The 23,519-nt window shown below is 41.0% G+C and overlaps 1 protein-coding gene across 2 annotated transcripts; it reads left to right on the plus strand.

The window, feature by feature from the left end:
- The first annotated feature begins 14,037 nt into the window (after positions 1-14,037).
- On the plus strand, positions 14,038-23,318 carry CCNB1 (cyclin B1). 2 transcript variants are annotated; one of them, XM_003981036.6, is made up of 9 exons: positions 14,038-14,212; positions 14,830-15,000; positions 15,098-15,250; positions 17,988-18,170; positions 19,646-19,804; positions 20,023-20,259; positions 20,781-20,921; positions 21,551-21,661; positions 22,059-23,318. In XM_003981036.6, the coding sequence occupies exons 1-9, from the start codon at positions 14,192-14,194 to the stop codon at positions 22,164-22,166; spliced, it is 1,284 nt and encodes a 427-aa protein (XP_003981085.1). In that variant the 5' UTR covers positions 14,038-14,191; the 3' UTR covers positions 22,167-23,318. The 2 variants fall into 2 exon arrangements, with proteins under 2 accessions (XP_003981085.1, XP_044917590.1); XM_045061655.1 differs by lacking the exon at positions 14,038-14,212 and adding an exon at positions 14,215-14,310.
- The last annotated feature ends 201 nt before the right edge of the window (positions 23,319-23,519 follow it).

The raw sequence follows: 23,519 nt of genomic DNA on the forward strand, positions 1-23,519 counted from the left end.
TATTTGCAAATGAATAATTACTTTATTAGGGTAAAGAATTTTACCAAGTTGTGTGCATATTATTCGATCACTTGTCTTCTTCCTCTGTAGTAGAATGTTCCATTTCTTGTAATGCATCTGCCATTCCAAGTTGCTTATCAAGCTGGTATCCATGCAGTGCTAGGGTTTTCATCTATTCAGTTAGCTCCATATTTTGTGGAATAGCCAGTTGAGAGAATCATAGATAATTGTCAATTCATGTTTGAATTTTCTGCCTTTAGACTAACGTAATTTTTTTTTTAAGTTCTGGAACATGTAGATCTATAAGAAATATCAAAGAAAAGGTAGTTATTTTAAAGTTTAGTAGGTAAATCTTGTCCATAAGTATTTGGGCACCATGACATCAAAATACTTACCCTGTAACTATTTTCTATAGCAATATCTAATTTATATTTTTTCATTTCCAGTTTAAAATGAATTTATAGTCTGAAAAGACTGTATGATAAATATATTATAATATATGCCGTTTTATGAACACCAAAGAATGTTGTTCAAAAGACACTTTTGAATACCTATTTATAAACAGGTGAATATTTTCATTCTTATAATAGGAATTTTGATAAGTAGGATGAATTAATTTTAGTATGGTTACTATTTTCTTATCTATACCATAATGGCAAACATGTATTGTAAATCATATTTTTATCTTACCAATTTTAATATGTGAGAGGTTTTAGAAATTTGTTATAAGTTATTTTGATATTCTTTGTCTTATCTTTACACATTTTCTGGTCCAGAATCTTCAATACATATTAAAATTTTTGAGTGGTGGGAAAATAATCGCATATCGATGTTTTAATGCAATTTTGGTTTGTTAAAAAAATTTTTAAATAGATAGGTACAATAAATATTGCACCATTATCAAAATTGTCATTTCCCTTTGGAGGCATATAAACAGCAGGAAAGTTAAATTACTGTGATGAGAGATAAGGTGAGAGAGAGGGCAGGGGCTGAAGGTTAAGGGATTGCAGATGGAAAGTAGCACCAGTGTTAAGAACACCAGGGTCCTAGGTCTAGCTCATACAAAACCATGTGATTTGAGGTAAATTAGCTTCTCTCAGTATCTTTTTTTTCCTTATACGTAAAGTCAGAATAAAATTTCAAAATCGTAGGGTTATGAGGAGCAAAAGGAATAATGTATGAACAAATTATGTAAGGAAAAAATTTTCTTAATGAATTGAAAGTTGAAAAGGGCTAAATAAAGTTGAGGTTTTCTTACTATTTTAAATCTGCCTTTAAAGGTAGCTTTCAATTTGTCTGTTTTTTTCTATTAAAATCACCATCCCAAGAGATTAACTACATGTTAAATGTATGAATAAGTTCAAAATAATACTCCAAACGGTAGCCTGTAACAGTTCATTTGCACCAAGAAGAATGGTTATGGTTGTTTACCACACCTACTAATTTTTTTCCCCTTCCCTTTATTCCAAGCATTGTTTTTCCCTTATTACCAACTTGGGAGCTCATGATTTTCACTTAGAATTAACTTTACATCTGTTATAGTATAGATTTATTGTTCCTTTTACATAATAATTGATAAAACTTTTGGGGCGCCTGGGTGGCATCCGACTTCAGCTCGGGTCATGATCTCGTCGTATGAGAGTTCAAGCCCTGCGTCAGGCTCTCTGCTTTAAGCACAGGGCCCGCTTGAGATTCTCTGTCTCCTTATCTCCCTGCTCACTCTCTTGTTTCTTAAAAATAAAAATAAAACATTTAAAAAAATAATTTAAAAAATTAACAAACTTTACATTTTTCTAATCATAATAGAATAATGAAGCTCTATATATAATTAAATATCTGTAACATAGGATTCGTTTTACTTTAAATTTAGATTATCATTCTCCCCTAAAATTTTAATGCAGAGACGTTTGTTTTTACTAGTTAATGGTCACATTGTTCAGAATTAAAGAGTGAATGGCAAAAAGCTTCACACCTGTCACTCAGATACACAGCTCTCCCTCCTCTCTAGAAATTACCACACTTGGGGCACCTGGGTGACACAGTTGGTTAAGTGTCTGACTCTTGGTTTTGGCTCAGGTCGTGATCTCACAGTTCATGAGTTCAAGCCCTGCGCTGGGATCTGTGCTGACAGCCCAGAGATGCAGAGCCTGCTTAGGATTCTGTCTCCCTCCTTGTCTTCCCCTCCCTGGCTGGCTTGCTCTCTTGCTCTCTCAAAAATACATAAATATTAAAAAAAAAAAAAAAAAAGAAACAAATTACCACTTTTCAGTTTCTAGTATATCCTTCCAAATACCTTATGAATGTGCAAATATATGTATGTATTATTTTTCCCTTAGAAATTATTCCATACTTGAAACATTAAGTAGCATCCCCACTTTTTTCCTCAGCTGTGTAGCAACCCTGTGATTTAGCAACCCTGCATTTTTTTAGATTGGTTCAAATGTTTTGCTATTACAGACTGCTGATATGAGTAGCTTTGCATGAATATTGTGCATATGAGCAAGTAAATATGTAGAATGTATTCCAACATGCAGGAGTTCAAGGTCAAAGGGTTTAGAGCTTATATAAATGTGAAAAATATTACTAAATTGTACTCATAGAGATTGCAACAGCTTACCCTTCCATCAGCAATGTTAGAGGTCTTAAAATATTTTAAGACCAGGGGTGCCTGGCTGGCTCAGTTTGTAGGGCGTGTGACTCTTGATCTCAGGGTGGTGAATTTGAGCCCCATGTTGGGCATAGATATTATAAGTAAACAAACAAATAAATAAATAAATCTCACCTAATAAGAATTCTAACAGTTAAAAAAAAGAATTTTAAGACAATAAAATTCTTAAAAATTTAAGAATTTGGGGGCAAACATTTCTTATAGCCCTAATTCATGTGCAAGTTAAATATGCAGAGATTATATATAGATGCTAAACTGAATTCGATTATAAAACCATTAGTGTTCATTTTTCAGAGTGACCTTTCAGAAGGAAAATTTTCTAGTAAATAATGTATAATAAAATTAAAATGGTAAAGTTGTATTTTTTTAATCAAATTTATTCTATGACTTACTTGTTCCTTGTATCCACAGTACCGTTTCTGAGACGGATAATACTATATTGTCTGCATATCCAAATACAGTGTTCTGTTACATGTTTTTCTTTTCTGATATATTTGTTGAGGTACACTTAGGTACACAATGAAATACACAGTGCTCAGTTCAGTGAGCTCACTCCAGGCAAGTGGGAGGGAACATGAAACATGCAGCCGCTTTGGAGAACTGTTTGCCAATTTCTTTTAAAGTTAAACATATATCTCCCCTGTGACCCAGCAATTCTGTTCCTGGGTATTTACCCAATTTACCCGAGAAATGGAAAGGTGTGTCCACAAAAAGACTTGTATAAGAATGTACCTAGTCATGATATCCAAATACCAGAAACAACCCAAATAGCCGTCAACAAGATGGATAAATAAACTGAGGCATATTCATAGTAGAACAGTACTGAGCAGTTAAAAAAAATTACTGTTCTAAAAATGTAGGTAAAGATCAAAAACATTATGTCAAGTGAAAGAAGCCAGATTCAAAAGAGTTCTTACTTTATGATTACCTGTATATGAAATCCAAGAGCATCTGGGAGAATCTATTTCCTTGCTCATTCAGATTGTTGACTGAATTCAGTGCTTGTAGTTGTAGGACTGAGGTCCCTGTTTCTTTGTTGGTATCGCAGCTTCTAGAGGCCACCTGCATTCCTTGGCTTCCTCCACCTCCAAACCCAGTACCATGGGTCATATGCTCCTCACCTCAAATCTCTCGTTTCCTCTCCTACTGTTGTATCTTTCTCTGACCTATTTTTCTGCCTTTCTCTTCTACTTCTTTTTTTTTTTTTTCAAAACATTTATTTATTTTTGGGACAGAGAGAGACAGAGCATGAACGGGGGAGGGGCAGAGAGAGAGGGAGACACAGAATCGGAAACAGGCTCCAGGCTCTGAGCCATCAGCCCAGAGCCCGACGTGGGGCTCGAACTCACGGACCGCGAGATCGTGACCTGGCTGAAGTCGGACGCTTAACCGACTGCGCCACCCAGGCGCCCCCTTTCTCTTCTACTTCTAAGGACTCATGTGGTTACACCAGGCCCATCCATGAAACATATTCAAAGGTATGTTCATATTCTCAGGTTGTAGGCATTAGGGCAAGGAAGTTTCTTTAATTTTTTATTTATTTATTTTTTGAGAGAGAGCAAGGGAGCATGAGCAAAGGAGGGGCAGAGGAAAAGGGAGAGAGAGAATCTTAAGCAGGCTCCATGCCCAGCACAGAGCCCAGCGCCAGGCTGGATCTCACAACCATGAGATCCTGACCTGAGCTGAAACCAAGAGTCAGACACTTAACCAACTGAGCCACTCAGGTGCCCCAGCAAGGACATCTTAAAGGGGAGTGGCTCATTCTGCCTACCACATGGTTGGCTTGGGGAGACAGAATTTATTGAAAAAGGGGCAAGGGGCATCTTTTTGAAGTAATGGAAATGTTCTATATCTAGATCTAACATAGGTGTATATAATTGGCAACATCCTTTAATTATAACTTACTTATTGCACTTGTGTAAGTGTACCTATAATTTGCTAGTGAGTATTCATTTAGAAGCTACTATATGCTAGGCACTGTATAAACAGTTTACATAATCATCTGTATTTTTTTTCTCCTCATACTCTGGTGTTATCATATACTAAGTTTGCTTTAACTGATCTAGTTCAATAATGCAGGCTGGTGGAGAAGATTTTTTCAGGTACATTTTGTTCCACTTTATTGCCATCTTCCACTTGAATTTAAAGACCAAGGAGATTTCCCCCTGCAACAAAGTATAGTACACAGATCTATCAATGTTAATACTCACCTAGTTACGGGAAACATAAGAAAATAATACATTCAATGGTTTATGGCTTTTTAGACATTCAGTAAATTCATTCATACTCAACAAGAATTTGTGGGAGTCCTTCTTACCAAGACACGGCTATAGGGATAAAGTCATAAGTGAAACAAAGTCCTGCCCTAATGGAGCTGACTTTCTAATCGAGGAGACAGACTAATATGTGAAAAATAGTTTGTGATAGTTGAGAAAAGCAATAATTTATTGGCCCCTTATCATGTATCAGATGGGCAATGTTCCAAGCAACAAATACAGAATTACCCCCACTTTCTTGATGAGGAAACTAAGGCAGGAAAAGGTTAATTTAGCTTGCCCCAAGCCATACACCTAGTAAGTGGTAAAGTCGACTTTTCAAACCAGGCACTCCGGTTTCAGGACTAACACTCCACTGGAGCACAACACAAGGATAGAGAGTAACATGGTGCTGGAGAATGGCCAAAGAGGATCTCCGTGGAAAAAAACCTGAGAACCTGATTTAAGTAAGGAGGCAAACAATATCTAGAATTCTAGACTATTCTACCCATACCCAGTGTTCTAGACTGAGCATCAAATGCAAGGCATCTGGGGCAGGAGGTGCTTAACATGCGAGAAGAAGAGCAGGAAAACCAGTGTGAAAGCAAATCAGGCAGGTGGTGTGGTCAGGACATGGCAAGCCTGTAGAGGGCCTGGAGGAAGGGACTTACTGAGCTGATAGGTTTCAAGAGGATCAGCGTGGGAGAGTGACAGTGCAACCTTGAGGAGAGTTAGAAGGCTTTTGCCAAGCCCCAGTGAGAGAGGATGGTGATTTGAACTATGTGACATGTTCATTGCCTCATATTTGTAAGTTTGCCATTTAAAGTTAAAAAAAAAAAAAAAAAAGACACAAACCCTTTCTTCAACACACTCGTTACAGCAGAGAAGATAAGATGAAAATAACTATAATTCAAGATTTGGAGAGATTTGGTGCCATAAGGGAGTGGTAAAATTCAGTATGGAGAGGTCACTTTTAGCTGAAGGAGGTGGCATTTGACAAATCCAAAGAACTGGTGGAAATAAGACGGCAAGGGGCTTAATTCCATCAGAGTGAACTGCGTAAACCCATTAGTATTTCAGTTTTGCATAATCATGGCTTTCGCATATGAAATTCTTAGGCCTGTGATTAGAAGGTTTAAGAGGAGGGCGCTGAGGGTACTTGAATACCAGAGTACAAGTTAACCATAGACCTCTAGGTAATCCTATGGGGGTGTTATTGTCTAGCCCTGTGAAAAACGTTAGCTAAATGATACATACTTTTCAAGTGGAGTGTCCCATTTGGGTTTGCTTTGATTTTCCATAGAAGCAAGATAGGAATGCCTAATCTGAAAGGCTGCAAGTTGATACAGTGGGCTGGACGCTGGCCTAGGAATCACCACAGCCGTGATCTAAGGGCTGGTCACTTGTTCTCAGATGTAAAATGATGGGGTTTGGATCCAGTGAACATAAGATTATCCCTTTCATTCCTATGAAATTAAGGCAATAGTTCTATTTATTTTTTATTTTCTTTTAAGGTTTATTTATTTACTTTGGGAGAGAGAGTGAAAGCAGGGAAGGGGCACAGAGAGAGGGAGAGGGAGGATCCCAAGGAGATCCACACTGCCAGCGCAGAGCCTGACCCGGGGCTCAAATTCAAACCCTGAGATCATGACCTGAGCCCAAATCAACAGTTGAATGCTTAACCTACTGAGACACCCGGGCGCCCGGGGACAATAGTTCTATTTTTTTATATAATTTTTTTAATGTATATTTTTGAGAGAGAGAGAAGCTTGATCGTGAGCAGATGGGGGCAGGATCGGGGAGTGGGGAAGAGGAGGGGGGGAAGGGAGCAGAGAGAGGCAGAGACCCAGAATCGGAAATCCCAGACTCCAGACTCTGAGCTGTCAGCACAGAACCCCACGCAGGGCTCGCACTCACGAGCCATCATGACCTGAGCCAAAGTCTGTCACTTAACCAACTGAGCCACTCAGGTGCCCCAAGGCAATTGTTCTAAATTAATGTACGGGAACTTTTTTGTTAAAGGCACCTACCTATTTAGATAAAAGATGCATTAATGGCCTAATATGTATAAAGCAGAGTGGATGACGCAAAGAGGTCTGATAGGGCCTCTGTCCTTACAGTAAAGCAATAGTTACTGAGCATATAAAAATAAGTGAATGAGGGGTGTCTGGGTGACTCAGTCGATTAAGCATTGACTCTTGGTTTCGGCTCAAGTCATGATTTCTGCGCTCGTGAGTTCAAGCCCCAAGTCAGGCTCTGCGCTGACAGTGCAGCTCCTGCTTGATGTTCTCTGTTTTATATATATATATATATATATATATATATATATATATATATGCATATATATGTATATATATTGTATACATATATATGAGAAAGAAGAGATTGATGTTGGGAAAAAGACGAAGGAAATATCGCTCTGAGTTCAGAAGAGAAAGAAAACTCTCCTGGGAGATTAGAAAAACCTTTATGGAGAAGAAGGCATACATTGTTAATAGGAAAAATCAGTGGAATTCACGATGATTTTGAACTAGACTTGTCCTCATCCTGGCCACATGACAAAGCGGGCTTAAACTCTGAGCTTCAGCTTCCTCAGGAGCATCACAGAGTTTTTGCAGGATCAGTGGCACCTTTCATCTACTCCCCACCTCTGACTCTACCCAACAGCTGATTGTAGAGTTCAGCTGGGCACCATTGCAAGACGTAACTTGTGCTGTAAAGCTTCTGCTCTGGACCAGCCCCCAGGTTACTTAGCCACAGTCTCAGAGCCTCAGGCTACACAGCTTTACTAGACTAGTCACTCCACAAAGACTGACTTCTGTGCAGAGCAAGTCAGATCACATCGGTAGTGGACTGCCGAAGAGAAGCCTGACTTCAGTTTCCAGGACTAGCACAGGCCCTCTCTCATTCTCCCTCACGCCTCTTTGGCCCTTCCTCTTCTTCATTCCCTTTTAACTGCCTCAGCCTTCTTGGCATCCCTTAACTCAGCACAGTAACTAAAGTTACTACAAGGACTGAAATTAGGCCTCGGAGGCGCCTGTCTGACTCATCGGAGGAACGTGTGACTCCTGATCTCAGGGTCGTGGATTTGAGCCCCATGTTGGGCATAGAAATTACTTTAAAAAAAAAAACATAAACTTAAAATTTTTTTTAATGTTTGTTTATTCTTGAGAGAGAGAGCGACAGAGCCCGAGCAGCAGAGGGGCAGAGAAAGAGGGAGACACAGAATCCGAAGCAGCCTCTGAGCTGCTCAGGCTCCAGGCTCTGAGCTGTCAGCAGAGAGCCTGACACAGAGCTCGAACTCACAGACCGTGAGATCCTGACCTGAGCTGACGTCGAGTCGGACACTTAACCGACTGAGCCACCCAGCACCCCTCTTCCCTTTATTCTTAATGTTATATGCCAGCACAGCGTGTTATGGGATCAGTGTTTTGTTCATTTATTTTGCAGAGTGATCAGATGTGAATTCATGAAACTATGTTCTTTGGTCCTGGGAAGTTTTCTTGTATTGTTTATTTAACAGTATCCTCTGTGAATTTTCTCTGGTTTATTTTTCTGGAACTATTAGTTGTATATTAGACCTTGTGGAATGATCCTCTAATTTTCTTTTCTTTTCTATAGTCCATCTCTTTGTCTTTTTATCCTTTTTTTCCTGGGAAATTTCTGTGACTTTCTCTTTCAAACCTATTGCATTTTTAATTTTTGCTGTCATATTTTTAAGCTTGCAGTGCTGTCTTATAAACTTACTTGTGGATGCATTATTTTTATTTTTCTGATGATATGGGTGGTAACTTTTTTTTTATTTTTTAGCTTTCTACTTGAATTGCTTGTTCATTTGAAGTTTCTTTTTGTTTGTTTTGGTCTCTTTCAAGTTGGAGCATGTCCTCAAATGTCTGGTGCTCAATGGCTGGCTATTAATAGTTTTTGTTTGTTTATTTGTCTCTTATTTTATTTTTTTATACTTATTTATTTTTCAGAGAGAGAGAGAGCACAGAGGAGGGGCAGAGAGAGAGGGAAAGAGAGAGCATTCAAAGCAGGCTCCACGCTCTCAGCACAGAGCCCAATGTGGGGCTCGAATCCACAAGCTGTGAGATCATGACCTGAGCTGAAGTCGAACATTTAACTGAACTGAGCCACCCAGGTGCCCCAGTTTGTTTGTTCTTTAAATGTTTATTTATTTTTGAGGGAGAGCACACCTGCACATGTGTGTGAGTGGGGGAGGGACAGAGAGAGAGGAGGACAGAGGATCTGTAGCAGGCTGTGTACTCAGCAGACAGCCTGATGCAGGGCTCGAACTCACAAACCATGAGATAATGACCTGAGCCAAAGTTGGATGCTTAACCAACTGAGCCATTCAGGCGCCCCTGTATATTAATGATTAAGAGTAAAACACTAAAATTGACTAGAAGCTCTGTGTCAGCATGCCAGCATGTCAAGTAATGAGCATCACTTTCAGGGTGACCCAGCCATTTCTTTGGGTAGTCTACCCATCAGTATTTTTGAGATTTTTCTTTTCTCTTGGGCAGGTCCACTCCCCAGAGAGGCAAGGCCTTATCTCATTTTGGAGGATATAACTTCAGCTACCTGCATTTAGGGGACTGAGTGGAAGAAAGGAACTGGAGGTCTCGCCATTTGGTGTGGAGAATTTTACTTCATCCTCTCTCAACTTGCCCAGCACCCGAATCCAGAGTTCCTTTAGTTCAGCCTCTCCAAACATAAACTTCCAGTCAGCTGGGACCAGAAAGACGCTATGCTCTCGCTGCCCTCGAATGTGTAGGAGGGAATCAACTAATTCTGTTTCAGCTCCACCTACACCACCACTTTCACAGGCTCCTGGTACTCCCCATTCCTGAAACCTGCCGGAGCCTATAGCAAGATTCAGTTTGCTTCTTGGTTTCCCACCACTAGCTTAGATTTCAACTTTCTTGGGCTCTCTGGTACTTCCATTACCACTTTTTGATTTGCTTTCCTGCTTCCAAAATGTTGGCATTATTGTCTCCTCACCTATCCTTGAGAGTTACACGTTTTACTGTCTTCAGGGAGAAACAGAGACTATGTATATTCAGTCTGTCATGTTAAACCACTATTCCCTCAGTGAGCCATCCATCGCCTTCTGTTTTCTGAGACAACACTGATCTCCAACCTCTCTGATCTTATTGCCCAATTTTCTTAACGGACTTCTCCCATTTGGTTCAGTTTTAAATATGGAGTGCCCCAGGGCTTGCTCTTGGCATCTAGGCTTCTTTACATTCCTTCTCTGGATGACCTCCTCTGTGTTAGGATTTAAATACCACTTACAGCCAATGAAGACTTAAGCTCCCTCCCTGGGCTCTGCCCAGTGGACCTCTCCTCCCCCATACCTTTAAACATTCCAAATGTAGCAGAATTCTTGATCTCCTACTCACAACCTGCCACCCATTAAAAGCTGCTCCTCTCTTAGTCTTTCTGTTTCAGTTACTCAGGTCAAAACCTGGGAGTTACACTTTACTTATTATTATTTAAAGTTTTATTCATTAAGTAATCTCTACATCCAATGTGGGGCTTGAACTCAAGACCCTGAGATCAAGAGTCGCATGCTTATCTGACTGAGCCAGCCAGGTGCCCCTGGGAATTACCCTTGACTCCATTTTCTCTCACTCCCAAGTATGTAAATCATCAAGACCCAGCAATAGTCTTTTTTTTTTAATAGATTTTTTTTAATGTTTTATTTTTGAGAGGGAGACAGAGTGCAAGTGGGGGATGGTCAGAAAGAGAGGGAGACACAGAATCCAAAGCAGGCTCCAGGCTCCAGGCTCTGAGCTGCCAGCCCAGAGCCCAATACTGGGCTCGAACTCACGACCCTGAGATCAAGAGTCGCATGCTTATCTGACTGAGCCACCCAAGCGCCCCTCCTACAATAGTTTCTTAATGGCTCCTCTGGCTGTTCTTTTCCTTCCTCCTGCTTCCCTCCTCCTCCCCACCTACATACATTATCTCCATAGTAACTAAGGTAATCTTTTTGAAAGATGGATTATGCCACAGTTTGGCTTGAAACCCTCCAAAAGCTTGTGCTGCATTTACATAGCCCAGACTCTTTACCTTGCTTTACAAAGACTTGTGTAATTTTATTCTTTCTAATTTCTTCAATCTCATTTTCACTCTATCCCCCATACTCTAGCTACACGCTTTTCTGAATATGACAAATTCATTGCTATCCCTGGGTATTTAAAAGGCTATTTCCTCTATCTGGAATGTTCTCCTATTTGTCATTTAAACCTCACCTTAACCTAGGAATTATGTCACCTTCTCAGACCATCCCTGACTACCAAGTCCAAGGTAGCTACCAAGTTACTCTATTTATATCACTTTCTTGGGGCGCCTGGGTGGCGCAGTCAGTTAAGCGTCCGACTTCAGCCAGGTCACGATCTCGCGGTCCGTGAGTTCGAGCCCCGCGTCGGGCTCTGGGCTGATGGCTCAGAGCCTGGAGCCTGTTTCCGATTCTGTGTCTCCCTCTCTCTCTGCCCCTCCCCCGTTCATGCTCTGTCTCTCTCTGTCCTAAAAATAAATAAAAAACGTTGAAAAAAAATTAAAAAAAATATCACTTTCTTTTCATTCTCTTCATTCACTTAGTAGTATCTGACTTTTCTTTTTTTCACTTTGTTTACTTATTTACCTGTTCTCTCTCTCTCTCTCCCTCTCTCTCTCTCTGTCTCTCTCTCTTTCTCTTTCTATCTCCCTCTTACTGGAATATAAGGTTTGTGAGAATGAGGCACTTCTCTGTTTTGTTCAGAGATATATTCCTAGCACTTAGAACAGGGCCTGGTATGTAGTCAGCCCTATTAACTTGGCCAGAGGAGAGAACATTGAGTTCACTGACTTCACACTGTATAGTTAGCTCACTTAGGAGGAAGACACACACATTTTTAAATATTGTAAAGAAAGGAGGTGATCCATGGTACTTAATGCTAATTAAGCAAAACAAAACAAAACCCAAAACTAGCATATTGAATGAGTCTATAGGTATGTACGTAGTTGGCAAGATTTCTCAACTCTGGCTCTACCAGACTATTGACATTTTGGGCTGAATAATTATTTGTGTATGTGTTTGGGAGGGTGGGAGCTGTCCTATGCATTGTAGGAAAAGCTGTGGGAACTGTCCCAGATTAAAGGAAGCTAAATGCAACATCTGGCTCTAGACTGCATCCTCTACTGGAGGAGGGAAGACGCTGTAAGTGACATTATTAGATCAACTGACAAATCTGGAATATAAACTAGGTTGCCTTTAATATTGTAATAAAGTAAACTTATGAGGCACCTCAGTTGGTTAAGCTGCTGACACTTGATTTTGGCTCAGGTCATGATCTCATGGTGCATGAGATTGAGCCTTGAGATAGGCTTTGTGCTGATAGTTCCGAGCCTGCTTGGAATTCTCTCTCTCCCTCTCTCTGTGCTCTTCACCTGCTCATGTGCATGCACATGTGCACTCTCTCTCTAAAAATAAGCATTTGGGGCGCCTGGGTGGCGCAGTCGGTTAAGCATCCGACTTCAGCCAGGTCACGATCTCGCGGTCCGGGAGTTCGAGCCCCGCGTCAGGCTCTGGGCTGATGGCTCGGAGCCTGGAGCCTGTTTCTGATTCTGTGTCTCCCTCCCTCTCTGCCCCTCCCCCGTTCATGCTCTGTCTCTTTCTGTCGCAAAAAAATAAATAAACGTTGAAATAAATAAATAAATAAATAAATAAATAAATAAATACAAATAAACATTAAAAACAGTATACTTATGAAGTTGATAACTGTATTGTGGTTATATATGAGATTATCCTTTTTTCTTAGGAAATGCACACCAAAGAATTAAGGGATAAAGGGCTGTAAGTATGTATAACTTACCATCCAATGTTTCAGGAAGAAACAAATTTTTCATAGAGTTCATTAATTTTGAGACAGAGAGAGAGAGAGAGAGAGAGAGAGAGACTGCAAGCAGGAGAGGGGTAGAGAGAGGAAGAGAGAATCCCAAGAAGGCTTTGTGCTGACAGCAAGATCGATTTTGCAAATCCTGAGATCATGACCTGAGCTGAAATCAAGAGTCAGAGGCTTAACCAGCTGAGCCAGCCACCCAGATGCCCCAGGAAGAAAATTTTTATATGCAGTGAGACATAAAGATATATATAGAAAGAGAGAAAAATAAATGATAAAGCAAATGAAGTAATATGTTAAGGGTACTTGAATCTGGGCAAAAGGTATATGTATGTTCTTTGTAATAATTTTGTTTGCAACTTTCCTAAAGTTGAAATCATTTTCAAATAAAAAGCTAAAATAAAAGATTGGCTTTGGGAAGCAATTGGATTAAAGTAATCTAGCGGGTTAAAAAGCTGACAATATTCTTTTTAATGTTTACTTATTTTTGAGAGAGAGAGAGTGAGTGAGTGAGTTGGGGAGGAGCAGAGCGAGAGGGAGACACAGACTCCAAAGCAGACTCCGAGCGGCCAGCACAGAGCCTGACGGGGGCGGGGGTTCGAACCCACGAACCGTGGGATCCTGACCTGAGCCGAAGTCGACGCTAAACCGACTGGGTCACCCAGGCGCCCCGAAGCTGACAATATTCTTAACATACAATTTGTGCTGTGGAAACTTCAGGGATCCAAAAAATAGCCAAAGTTTCGTTCCCACGTAATTCATTTTGTGATCCTGGGAAAGTCACCCAAACCCTCTCTGAGCTTCAGTTCCTCCACCCCAGGAATGAAAACAAATGAAAGATATTCAAATCAAATGAAAGAATGTATTTTAAACCCTTTCCTGCTACAGTCCACTGCAGAAGAGGAAAGTGTGTAACAATAAGCAAGATCACAGCCATAACTGCTTCTCAGTTTCTCCAACCCTCGCTGCCCCACTGGCACTTTTCAGAGGCCACCAGCCACTCCCTGGGCGAGCTCCCGCTGCGCTCAAGGTCTCCTCTCCAGGCCGGCGGCACACTGCCTGCTCGCCTCTCCAGGTGGCAGCACAGCTGCCCGAGAGCAGAGGCCTGGCCCCGCCCCCTCTCGAACGTCTCCGCGGGATCGCCCAGGAAACGCATTCTCGGAGGAACAGGCAGCCGCCAATGGGAAGGGAGCGAGTGCCACGAACAGACCAATGAGGAGGGAGCAGTGCGGGGTTTAAACCTGAGGCTGGGTACTGCTCCTCCCGGCGTGCTGCGGTGGAACGACTGTTGGTCTGCGGTGCGTTCAGGTCCCCGGCTCTTCGGTGGCTCCCGTGCTCTGCTTCTCCCCGTTGAGCTGCTGCCTGGTGAAGAGGAAGCCATGGCGCTCCGGGTCACCAGGGTGAGCTGCTGCGGACGATGAACAAACGCGGCCTTCCTGGCTTGCTGCGTGTCCTCACATCCTCTGTCGCCTGCCGGAGGCTCTCGAGCGGACCCAGGGCAGCGATTTGGGGAGGAGGACGGGGGCGGGGGGGATCGGTGGGCCCCTGGCTTGGTGGAGGAGTTAGGTGGACCGACGGAGAGAGGAAGAGAACTGGACCAACCTTGGATAAATGCTTGCCGCGAGTGGGGAGGGCGATGGAGGGTCCACAGGAAACCTCTTTTAAAATGTGATAGAGGGCCCCAGAGCCGACACCCACCAACCTCATAACCCCCTTCCCGGAGAGAAAATGCCTGCAATTGCAGGCTTTTCTATTTCCTTTCAAATGTAAATTCGTGGAATTTTAGGGTCGGCCGGGACTAAACCGACAACCCCTGAATAGATGAGTGAAGAGGTTCTGGGAAGAAATTGACATGTCACTACCGAAGGGTAGATCCTGGAACCCCGGTTTTCCTTGGGAACCCTTTTTTTACAGCCAACTTTTGTCCTGAGAGCCTCTCTCTTGCCCCACCTTAATTGACCCTTGACTTACTCCGCTCTGATTGGGCCAGCTCTGAAAGTGGTCTTGCTTCTTTCAGAACACGAAAGTTAATGTTGAAAATAAGGCAAAGATCAGTATGGCAGGCGCAAAGCGCGTGCCTCTGGCCACTGTTGCAGCCTCCAAGCCGGGACTGAGGCCAAGAACAGCCCTCGGAGACATTGGTAACAAAGTCAGTGAACAGCCACAAGCCAAATTGCCTCTGAAAAAGGTAACTATCTCTTCCTGATCTAACTTCTCTGTAAGAGTCCACCTTACAGCTGTGACCCTTGATGCAGAAACAGTTCATTTTCTTCTTTCATCCACAGGAAGCAAAAACTTTGGCTCCTGGAAAAGTTATTGCTAAAAAAATACCAAAGCCTCTGGACAAAGCACCCGAGCCTGTGTCTGTACCTGTGCCAGAACCAGAGCCAGAACATGAGCCTGTTAAAGAAGAAAAGCTTTCTCCGGAGCCTATTTTGGTAAACTTACTTTGGTTTGGTTGTTTCTTTCCCTCATTTAATAATAACGTGGAATCAGTGTTTGAACAAATAGTAATAATAGTAACATTTATAGAGTGCTTAGCAGGAGGTAGCCTCTGCACTTCAAATACATTTAACTCCCCCAATCTTTAATTTTTTTTTTATGTTTATTTATTTTTGAGAGAGAGAGTGTGTGTGAGCGAGGGAGAGGCAGAGAGAGGAGGAGACACAGAATCCGAAGCAGGCTCTGGGCTCTGAGCTGTCAGCACAAAGCCTGATGCGGGGCTCAAACCCACAAACCCAGAGATCATGACCTGAACCAAAGTCAGACGCTTAACCAACTGAGCCACCCAGGCGCCCCATAACTCACCCAATCTTTGTATGGACTCTCTTACTTGTATTACTACCTCTACTTTTTAGATAATGGCTTAGAGAAGTATTGGGTAAATTTTCTAGAGTCACACATCTGATCACACATATGGACTTAAACCCAGGCCATCTGGCTTCAGAACTAGGCTCTAAATCGTTTTGTTATACTGCCTCCCCTCTCTTTTATTTATTTATTTATTTATTTATTTATTTATTTATTTATTTATTTAAAGTTTATTTGAAAGAGAAAGTTCTCTCAAGGGGCAGAGAGAGGGAGAGAGAATCCCAAGCAGTCTCCATGCTTTCAATGTGGAGCCCACTGCGGGGTCAAACCCTTGAACCATGAGATCATGACCTGAGCCAAAATCAAGAGTCGTTGGAAGCTTAAGAAACTGAGACACCCAGGAGCCCCTACCGCTCTTTATTAATGGTATTGATTTATCATATGTGCATGGATCAAAGATTTTACTGTCTTTGGTACAAGCCATCTGACCAGAATTTATTGACTGAAACAGATGATCTTGAATCCTTTTATTCCCTAATGTGGCCACTGAATAATTAATAAGCCTGTAACACTGGAATATATAAAAGTGTAAAGCAGAAAAAAATGTAGATTTTCAGAGTAGATAAAATGAGTTAACATTTGGCCTCAAAAACTAAAATTAAGAACTTAACTAAACATCAGTCATGTAAATATATCCACTCCTTTGAAGGAGAAACAGGGCACCTAAAAGGGGCTTTGCTGAATTTAAAATGAACTGCATTTAATGAAGCTCTAATTTTATAATAATACTTTTTTTTTTTCAGTGTTTATTTTGAGACAGCACATGAGAGAGAGCAGGGTAGGGGCAGAGAGAGAGGGAGAGACAGTGAATCCCAAGCAGGCTCTGCACTGAGAGTGCAGGGCTCGATGTGGGGCTCGACCATAAACTGGAGATGACCTGAGCCAAAGTCGGACGCTTAACAGACTGAGCCACCCAGGTGCCCCTACAATGGCATCTTTAAATTAAAAAACAAAAAGTAGGTGCCCCTGGGTGGTTCAGTAAATTAAGCATCCCACTCTTGATTTCTGCTCAGGTCCTAGGATCTGCCAGGGTGGTGGGATCAAGCACAGGCTCCACTCCTAAATAAAAAATTGCATGTATACATACATACATACATACATACATACATACATACATACATACAAACCAAACAAAGTAGTTAAAACCAGTTGAGAAAATGATCTGTAAAAGTCATTCAGCCTAGCCCCTTATATCTAAGGGTGGGAGATCTGAGGCTGTTGCTTTAGTATTAACATTCTGGACATGACACATGAAACCTATAGCATGTACAGTCATACCAACTATGTGTGGTTTCCTTGAAAGTCCCATACTGATGGTCTTTGCTGTCCCACTTATTTAAAAAAGGCCTTTCCTACCCTCACACTCTTTTAGCTTATCTTTTCATCTTTCAAAACAGCTCAAACATCAACTCCTGAAATTTTCCCTAACTTTCCCCACCCCTGTTCTTAGCCTCTTATCTCCTCATTTTATTTACTTCTGTCTTCTAAATTCAAATCCCTTTGGGTGCCTGGGTGGCTCAGCCACTTGAGTGATCCACTTCGGCTCAGGTCATGATCTCACAGTTTGTGAGTTCAAGCCCCATGTTGAGCTCTGTGCTGACAGCTCTGAGCCTGGAGCCTGCTTGGGATTCTGTGTCTCCCTCACTCTCTTCCCCTCCCCCACTCATGCTCTGTCTCTCTCTGTCTCAGAAATAAACATTAAAAAATAAAAAATAGATAGATAGATTCAAATCCCTTTGAGGACACTGTAAAGACCATGTCTTGCACAGGGCTTGACTAGAAGAACATGATCAATGAATGTTTAAACAAAGGGGAAACTGGAGCTTCAAGGAAATGGTTAATGATAACGAATGAACTCTGTTAGTCCTTGGTAGGCAGGACAGACATTGTGTTTTCCTGGGCAGTGAGAAGCAGTCCATGTTTTGAAATGAAGACAAAAGAGTCATTCATTTAGATTGACTTCACATGACACTGATAAACAGATTTGTTATGTACTCATATCCTTTAGAAGAAAGTCTAACATGTGATTTTGTTTGCTTTTTCTCTGTTTTACCCATTCGTGTCGAGGTCCTACTGATTTCAAAGTGGCTCATTCTATTTGGGCATTTCACTTTTGTATTAATCATGTCCTAAAGAGAAACGGAATAAATTTGAAAAGAAACTAATTTTCCTTTAAGGAAATGAACTGTGAATTATATGTCTCTTTAGCAGTTGGTCTGTTGAATTGGTACCAATAATTGGGCCTTCATTCCCAGATGGTATGCTTCTCTTTGCTATTATTTCAAAAGGTTTCTCTATTTCAAGGTTGATACTCCATCTCCAAGCCCAATGGAAACGTCTGGATGTGCCCCTGCAGAAGAATATCTGTGTCAGGCTTTCTCTGATGTAATTCTTGCAGTGAACGATGTGGATGCAGAAGATGGAGCTGATCCAAACCTTTGTAGTGAATATGTGAAAGATATTTATGCTTATCTGAGACAACTTGAGGTCTGTATTACTTCCAGAATATTTGTTTTTTCTAAATGGTGCTTAGCTTTATTAAAGATATTTTACTTTGTTTACAAGAATTCAAGCAGGATGTAAGTAGCATTTCTTAACAGATGCCACTTGGAAATTCTTCGTGGGGTACCAAAAATCAAGTCCCCAGACAAACCAAGGATATCTTTTGTTTGCCATTTTGGACAGAGAAAATTCAAAGTGACACTGGGTACTGCCCGAATGCTTTTTTTTTTTTTTTTTTTTCTCTTTTTCAAAAAAAAATTTTTTATGTTTATTTTTAAGAAAGAGAGTGCAAGCTGGGGAGGGGCACAGAGAGAGAGAGACATAGAATCTGTAGCAGGCTCCAGGCTCTGAGCTGTCAGCCTAGAGCCTGATGCAGGCCTCAAACTCAACGAACCACGAGATCATGACCTGAGCCAAAGTCAGATGCTTAACCAACTCAGCCATCCAGGTGCCCCCAGAACCCTAATGAATGCCCATAGGTTAAGGATGGGCAATTCCCAGGCTCTGTGTTTGAGGGTTAGAGGCAGGAGGTAGGCCGTAATGGAGAATATGCCGAAAAACTATAACCACCAGCAACACAAGGCACTTTGGGTCCTTGTGGCTGATGTGCATGTAACACCAGGGAAATTTTTCTGTGTCTGAGAGTACAATAAAAAAGTTTTTGGTTTTCTTCCACTTCATATCACTTCTGAAACTTCATATTAGTGGCATATGCCCTCTGCTCCTCCTGCCTGCCAAAACAAGGAAGCATTCTGTATGCTAACAAAAAAGCAAACGAGCACATTTGCCCAGTTGTGTGTTTATAAGGCATTCTCTTCTTTCAGCACCATTTAACGTCTTTTCTCTTTTGTCTGGTTCTTCTGGGCATCCAAAAGATTTTCTATACAGTTGTTCTGTAAGAAGACTTCCTTGCCAGGACCAGGCTTCCACTTTGGGTTTCATCTCCCTTTTTAAAGTTTTCTAACTTTGGTGGGGTGGTTTAGCAGATGTATGCGTTGGTCCTTGATGGTTCATTCTTTTTACCTATGGTGTGTTGAGGGTTTAAATCCTACAGCAGGAGAGTGGTAGCATATAGGTTCCAGCTGATCTGGAAAATAGCTGGTGCTATTTTTCTCTGCTTCATAAAGCTCAGGTTCTGGGTTTATAGTCTTAAGTGAAAAGATCTGAGATGATGGCAAGATATCTTGGGGTTGAAGTGGTTACAGAGTGTGGGCAGGTAACAGTGATGGTAAGTGGAACTTAGTGAGATCTGCCAATATGAAAAACCTGTCAAACTGCCCTATTTAATGTTTGCTTTCTTCCTCAGTGATAGAGCTGTTTGTAGTGACAGTATGAAGAATTAAGTTGACACCTGTTAGAGATTCTAAATGCTCCATTACTGTTCTGTGATGACTAATATTTCTGATCAGAAATGTCACAGGGAGTCTTGCTTCTAAAGGATAATCAGCATTCTTTTGCAGGAAGAGCAAGCAGTAAGACCAAAATACCTCCTGGGTCGTGAAGTCACTGGAAACATGAGAGCCATCCTAATTGACTGGCTAGTACAGGTTCAAATGAAATTCAGGTTACTGCAGGAGACCATGTACATGACTGTTTCCATTATTGATCGGTTCATGCAGGTGAGCATAATTCAGTACCTGAGGGTTCTCCATTCCAGGGTTCTAGCTGAGTCCTAAGAAACAAACTTCTCCGGCTAACATCTGTCTTGTGGGGTAGAGTGTCATTAATTGAGATTTTGCTATTAGAATGTTTTTTCCCATGTTCCCTTCATAGCTATGTTGTCTCTTTTTTTTCAAGTACATATTAGTTGTTCATCAGGTTGGAATTCCCATTGCAGAATAATTGTGTACCCAAGAAGATGCTGCAGCTGGTTGGTGTCACTGCCATGTTTATTGCAAGTAAATACGAAGAGATGTACCCTCCAGAAATTGGTGACTTTGCCTTTGTGACTGACAACACTTACACCAAGCACCAAATCAGACAGATGGAAATGAAGATTCTAAGATCTTTAAATTTTGGTCTGGGCCGCCCTCTACCCCTGCATTTCCTTCGGAGAGCATCTAAGATTGGAGAGGTACAGATTTCTTGGATAATCTTTAGTATGGGACATTATGAAATATTCCTAATCACAAAGATCTGATTCACCTGACTTAGAACTCTACATGAGGAAGATGTCAAGCTGTTCTTTATTTCCAGTCAGGCTATGTATTAATGTTTTCATTGAGGCTTTCCATGGGTAGTTGAATTTCACAGTTTAAAAAAAATTTTTTAATGTTTATTTTTGAGAGAGATATAGTGTGAGTGGGGGAGGGGCAGAGAGAGAGAGAGAGGGAGAGGGAGAGGGAGAGGGAGACACAATCTGAAGCAGGCTCCAAGCTCCCAACTGTCAGCACAGAGCCCGACGTAGGGCTTGATCTCACAAACTGTGAGATCATGACCTGACCCGAAGTCAGATGCTCAACCAACCGAGCCACCCAGGCACCCCAGCATTTGAGAGTTTATAGACAAATACTTGTAATTATAGTTAAGGGTATACTGGTTATTGCCATAACAGAATTCTGACAAAAGCTCAGAGACCTGTGGGTTTTGTTTCAGGTTGATGTTGAGCAACATACTTTGGCCAAATACCTGATGGAGCTAACTATGCTGGATTACGATATGGTGCACTTTCCTCCTTCTCAGATTGCAGCAGGAGCTTTTTGCCTAGCACTAAAAATTCTCGACAATGGTGAATGGGTAAGCTCTTCCCGCAGATTTACATTACCCGAAGCTTTTAAATTTTAAGTGATGTTTGCGCTAATACTGGACCGTTTTCATTAAAGGACAATTCAACTGATTTCTAAAAATAGAGGATCGACTGAGAGAATGATTAAAAATGTTATCTTGTTTACTATGTGTTCATAAGATATTCCCACTTCGTTACCTAATTTCACCTTATACAGATGAAGACTCTCAGGCAGGTCAAATGACATGCTAGAAGTCCATTCATACTCCCTGATTCTACACATATTTCTCCTATGTGCCATGTGCTACCCTAGGCCTTAGGAGTAGTATTAGGCATGCGAATCGAATGTTGGTGTCAAACAATTTGGAGCCCAGCTTTGGAGGGTACACTAGTCAGCAATTAAAGAAGTTTAATGAGGTTTGAGCACATTAGTGTATAATAGGTTTAATAAGTACAGGGTCCTGGAGAAGCATGAAAGAAGAGTATTTGGGGAAGAAGGCATCTTAAATTTATCTTAAATTGTAGTTATAATCAGTCCTACAGAATCCCTCTTCCTACCCCCTACCCTTGACTAACTTACAGAAATTTTCTGAGAACCATTCTTCATGAGCATTTCTAACATTAACTTTTGTTGCCGTAGACACCAACTTTACAGCATTACCTGTCATACACTGAAGAATCCCTTCTAAATGTTATGCAACACCTGGCTAAGAATATAGTCATGGTGAATCGTGGGCTTACAAAGCACATGGTAAGTCAGGGGCATTGTAAGATGTTGGGAGGACAAGTGAAAATACTTAAGACTTCAAGTCTGTAAATGAATAGTTTATTTTCAAGGAGTTGATTTTTTTTTTATATATAATGTTATTGTTTTAAGTGTATTAATACTTGAGAGAGAGAGAACACCAAGAGAATGAGGGGGAGGGAGAAAGAGAACAACAAGCAGACTCCACGCTGGCAACGGTGTGGAGCCCAACACAGGGCTCTGTCCCACGAATTCTGAGATCCGTGACCTGAGCCAAAACTGAGGCGCTTAACCAACTGAGCCACCCAAGTACCCTTGGAATTATTTTAAGTGACTCTGTACTATTGGGTCTCACAATGTTTTCCTTTTTCCCTTCATTAATTATTATGCTTTTGTCTTCCAGACTATCAAGAACAAGTATGCCACATCTAAGCATGCTAAGATCAGCACTCTAGCACAACTAAATTCTGCACTAGTTCAAGATTTAGCCAAGGCTGTGGCAAAGGTGTAACTTGTAAACTTGAGTTGGAGTACTATAATAACTACAAATAAAATTGGCACCATGTGCCATCTGTACATATTATATGTTACGTTTACTTACTTTTAATAAAGTTTGTGGTCCTTTTTATTTCTTACACCTTAACTCATTTGAATGTGGCTACTTCCTACTCAAGGGTAACCAAAAAGGTGTGTTAAAGATACGATGGGGAATATAAAAAGTGCTTTCAGTTTATTGGGACCCAGCACATATATATAATTGTTACTTGTGTGGTGTTTGTTTTATGTACCTGGCTTTGCATTCTTGTATGAATTACTATGGTCATGAAGGCATTTAAAGCCGTTCTCTAGGGCATACTGCATGTAAGCCCAATTATCTTGGAGAATATGCTGCCTTATTCTGTCAAAGATCTGCCACCTTACCCCTAGTCCTCCTGTTTTCTGTTTCTTGTGGTGGTTGCTGCCATAATTCTAAGTTGTTTTTACTTCTACCACTATTTCTTAAACTATCAACTTTTTTATTTGCAAAAATAAGAACTTTATATTCTACACTTTTTCACTTTCTTGATTGATCAAATAAAAGCAGATCCTCAAAACACATAAAAGTATCTAAAAAAAAAAGTTAATTTACTCCCCACCCCCTACTCTTACAGCTCAATCCCATCCATCTGAAGGCACCAACAACAGTTTGGGGTGTATCCTTCTTTGCTTCTATAAATACAAATATGCTTATAAATAAGTTGTTAGGGGGATTTCTAAAAAATGGAATCATTCTATATATAAGCAATTCCTTTTAACATGTATAGGCCTTACCTGTGTGTGGGCATTTCCATTCCATAATATGGATAAACTATAGGTTATCCATTCTGTTGATCTTCCTCTTTGCTCCTACAGATAAACCTGTTGATCATTAAATACCATGCTTTCCTTTTTGTACTCTGGGTTCGCTAGGTATGTGCATTCTAAGTTTTGGCAGGTGCTGCCAGATGACTCTCAAGTGTCATCAGCAATGTACAAAAGTGCTGGATTTCTCTGCTTCCTTGCCAGAACCGAAGATAATGATTCTCCAATTTCTGTGAATTTGGCAAGAAATAATCTAAGTTGTTTGCTGTCCTAATTTTTTAATTCTGATGGCTAGGTTGAATAAATTTTTGTTGATATGTAAGGTTTTTCCATTTTGTCATTTGTCTTTTGATTGTTTATGCTCTTTTGCCATGCAGACACTGAAGTTTTTATATTGTCAAATCTTGTTTTTTTTTTTTTTAATTTTTTTTTTCAACGTTTATTTATTTTTTGGGACAGAGAGAGACAGAGCATGAACGGGGGAGGGGCAGAGAGAGAGGGAGACACAGAATCGGAAATAGGC

This window comes from Felis catus, chromosome A1 (genome assembly GCF_018350175.1).
Source record: "Felis catus isolate Fca126 chromosome A1, F.catus_Fca126_mat1.0, whole genome shotgun sequence".
In the NCBI taxonomy this organism is placed as follows: domain Eukaryota; kingdom Metazoa; phylum Chordata; class Mammalia; order Carnivora; family Felidae; genus Felis; species Felis catus.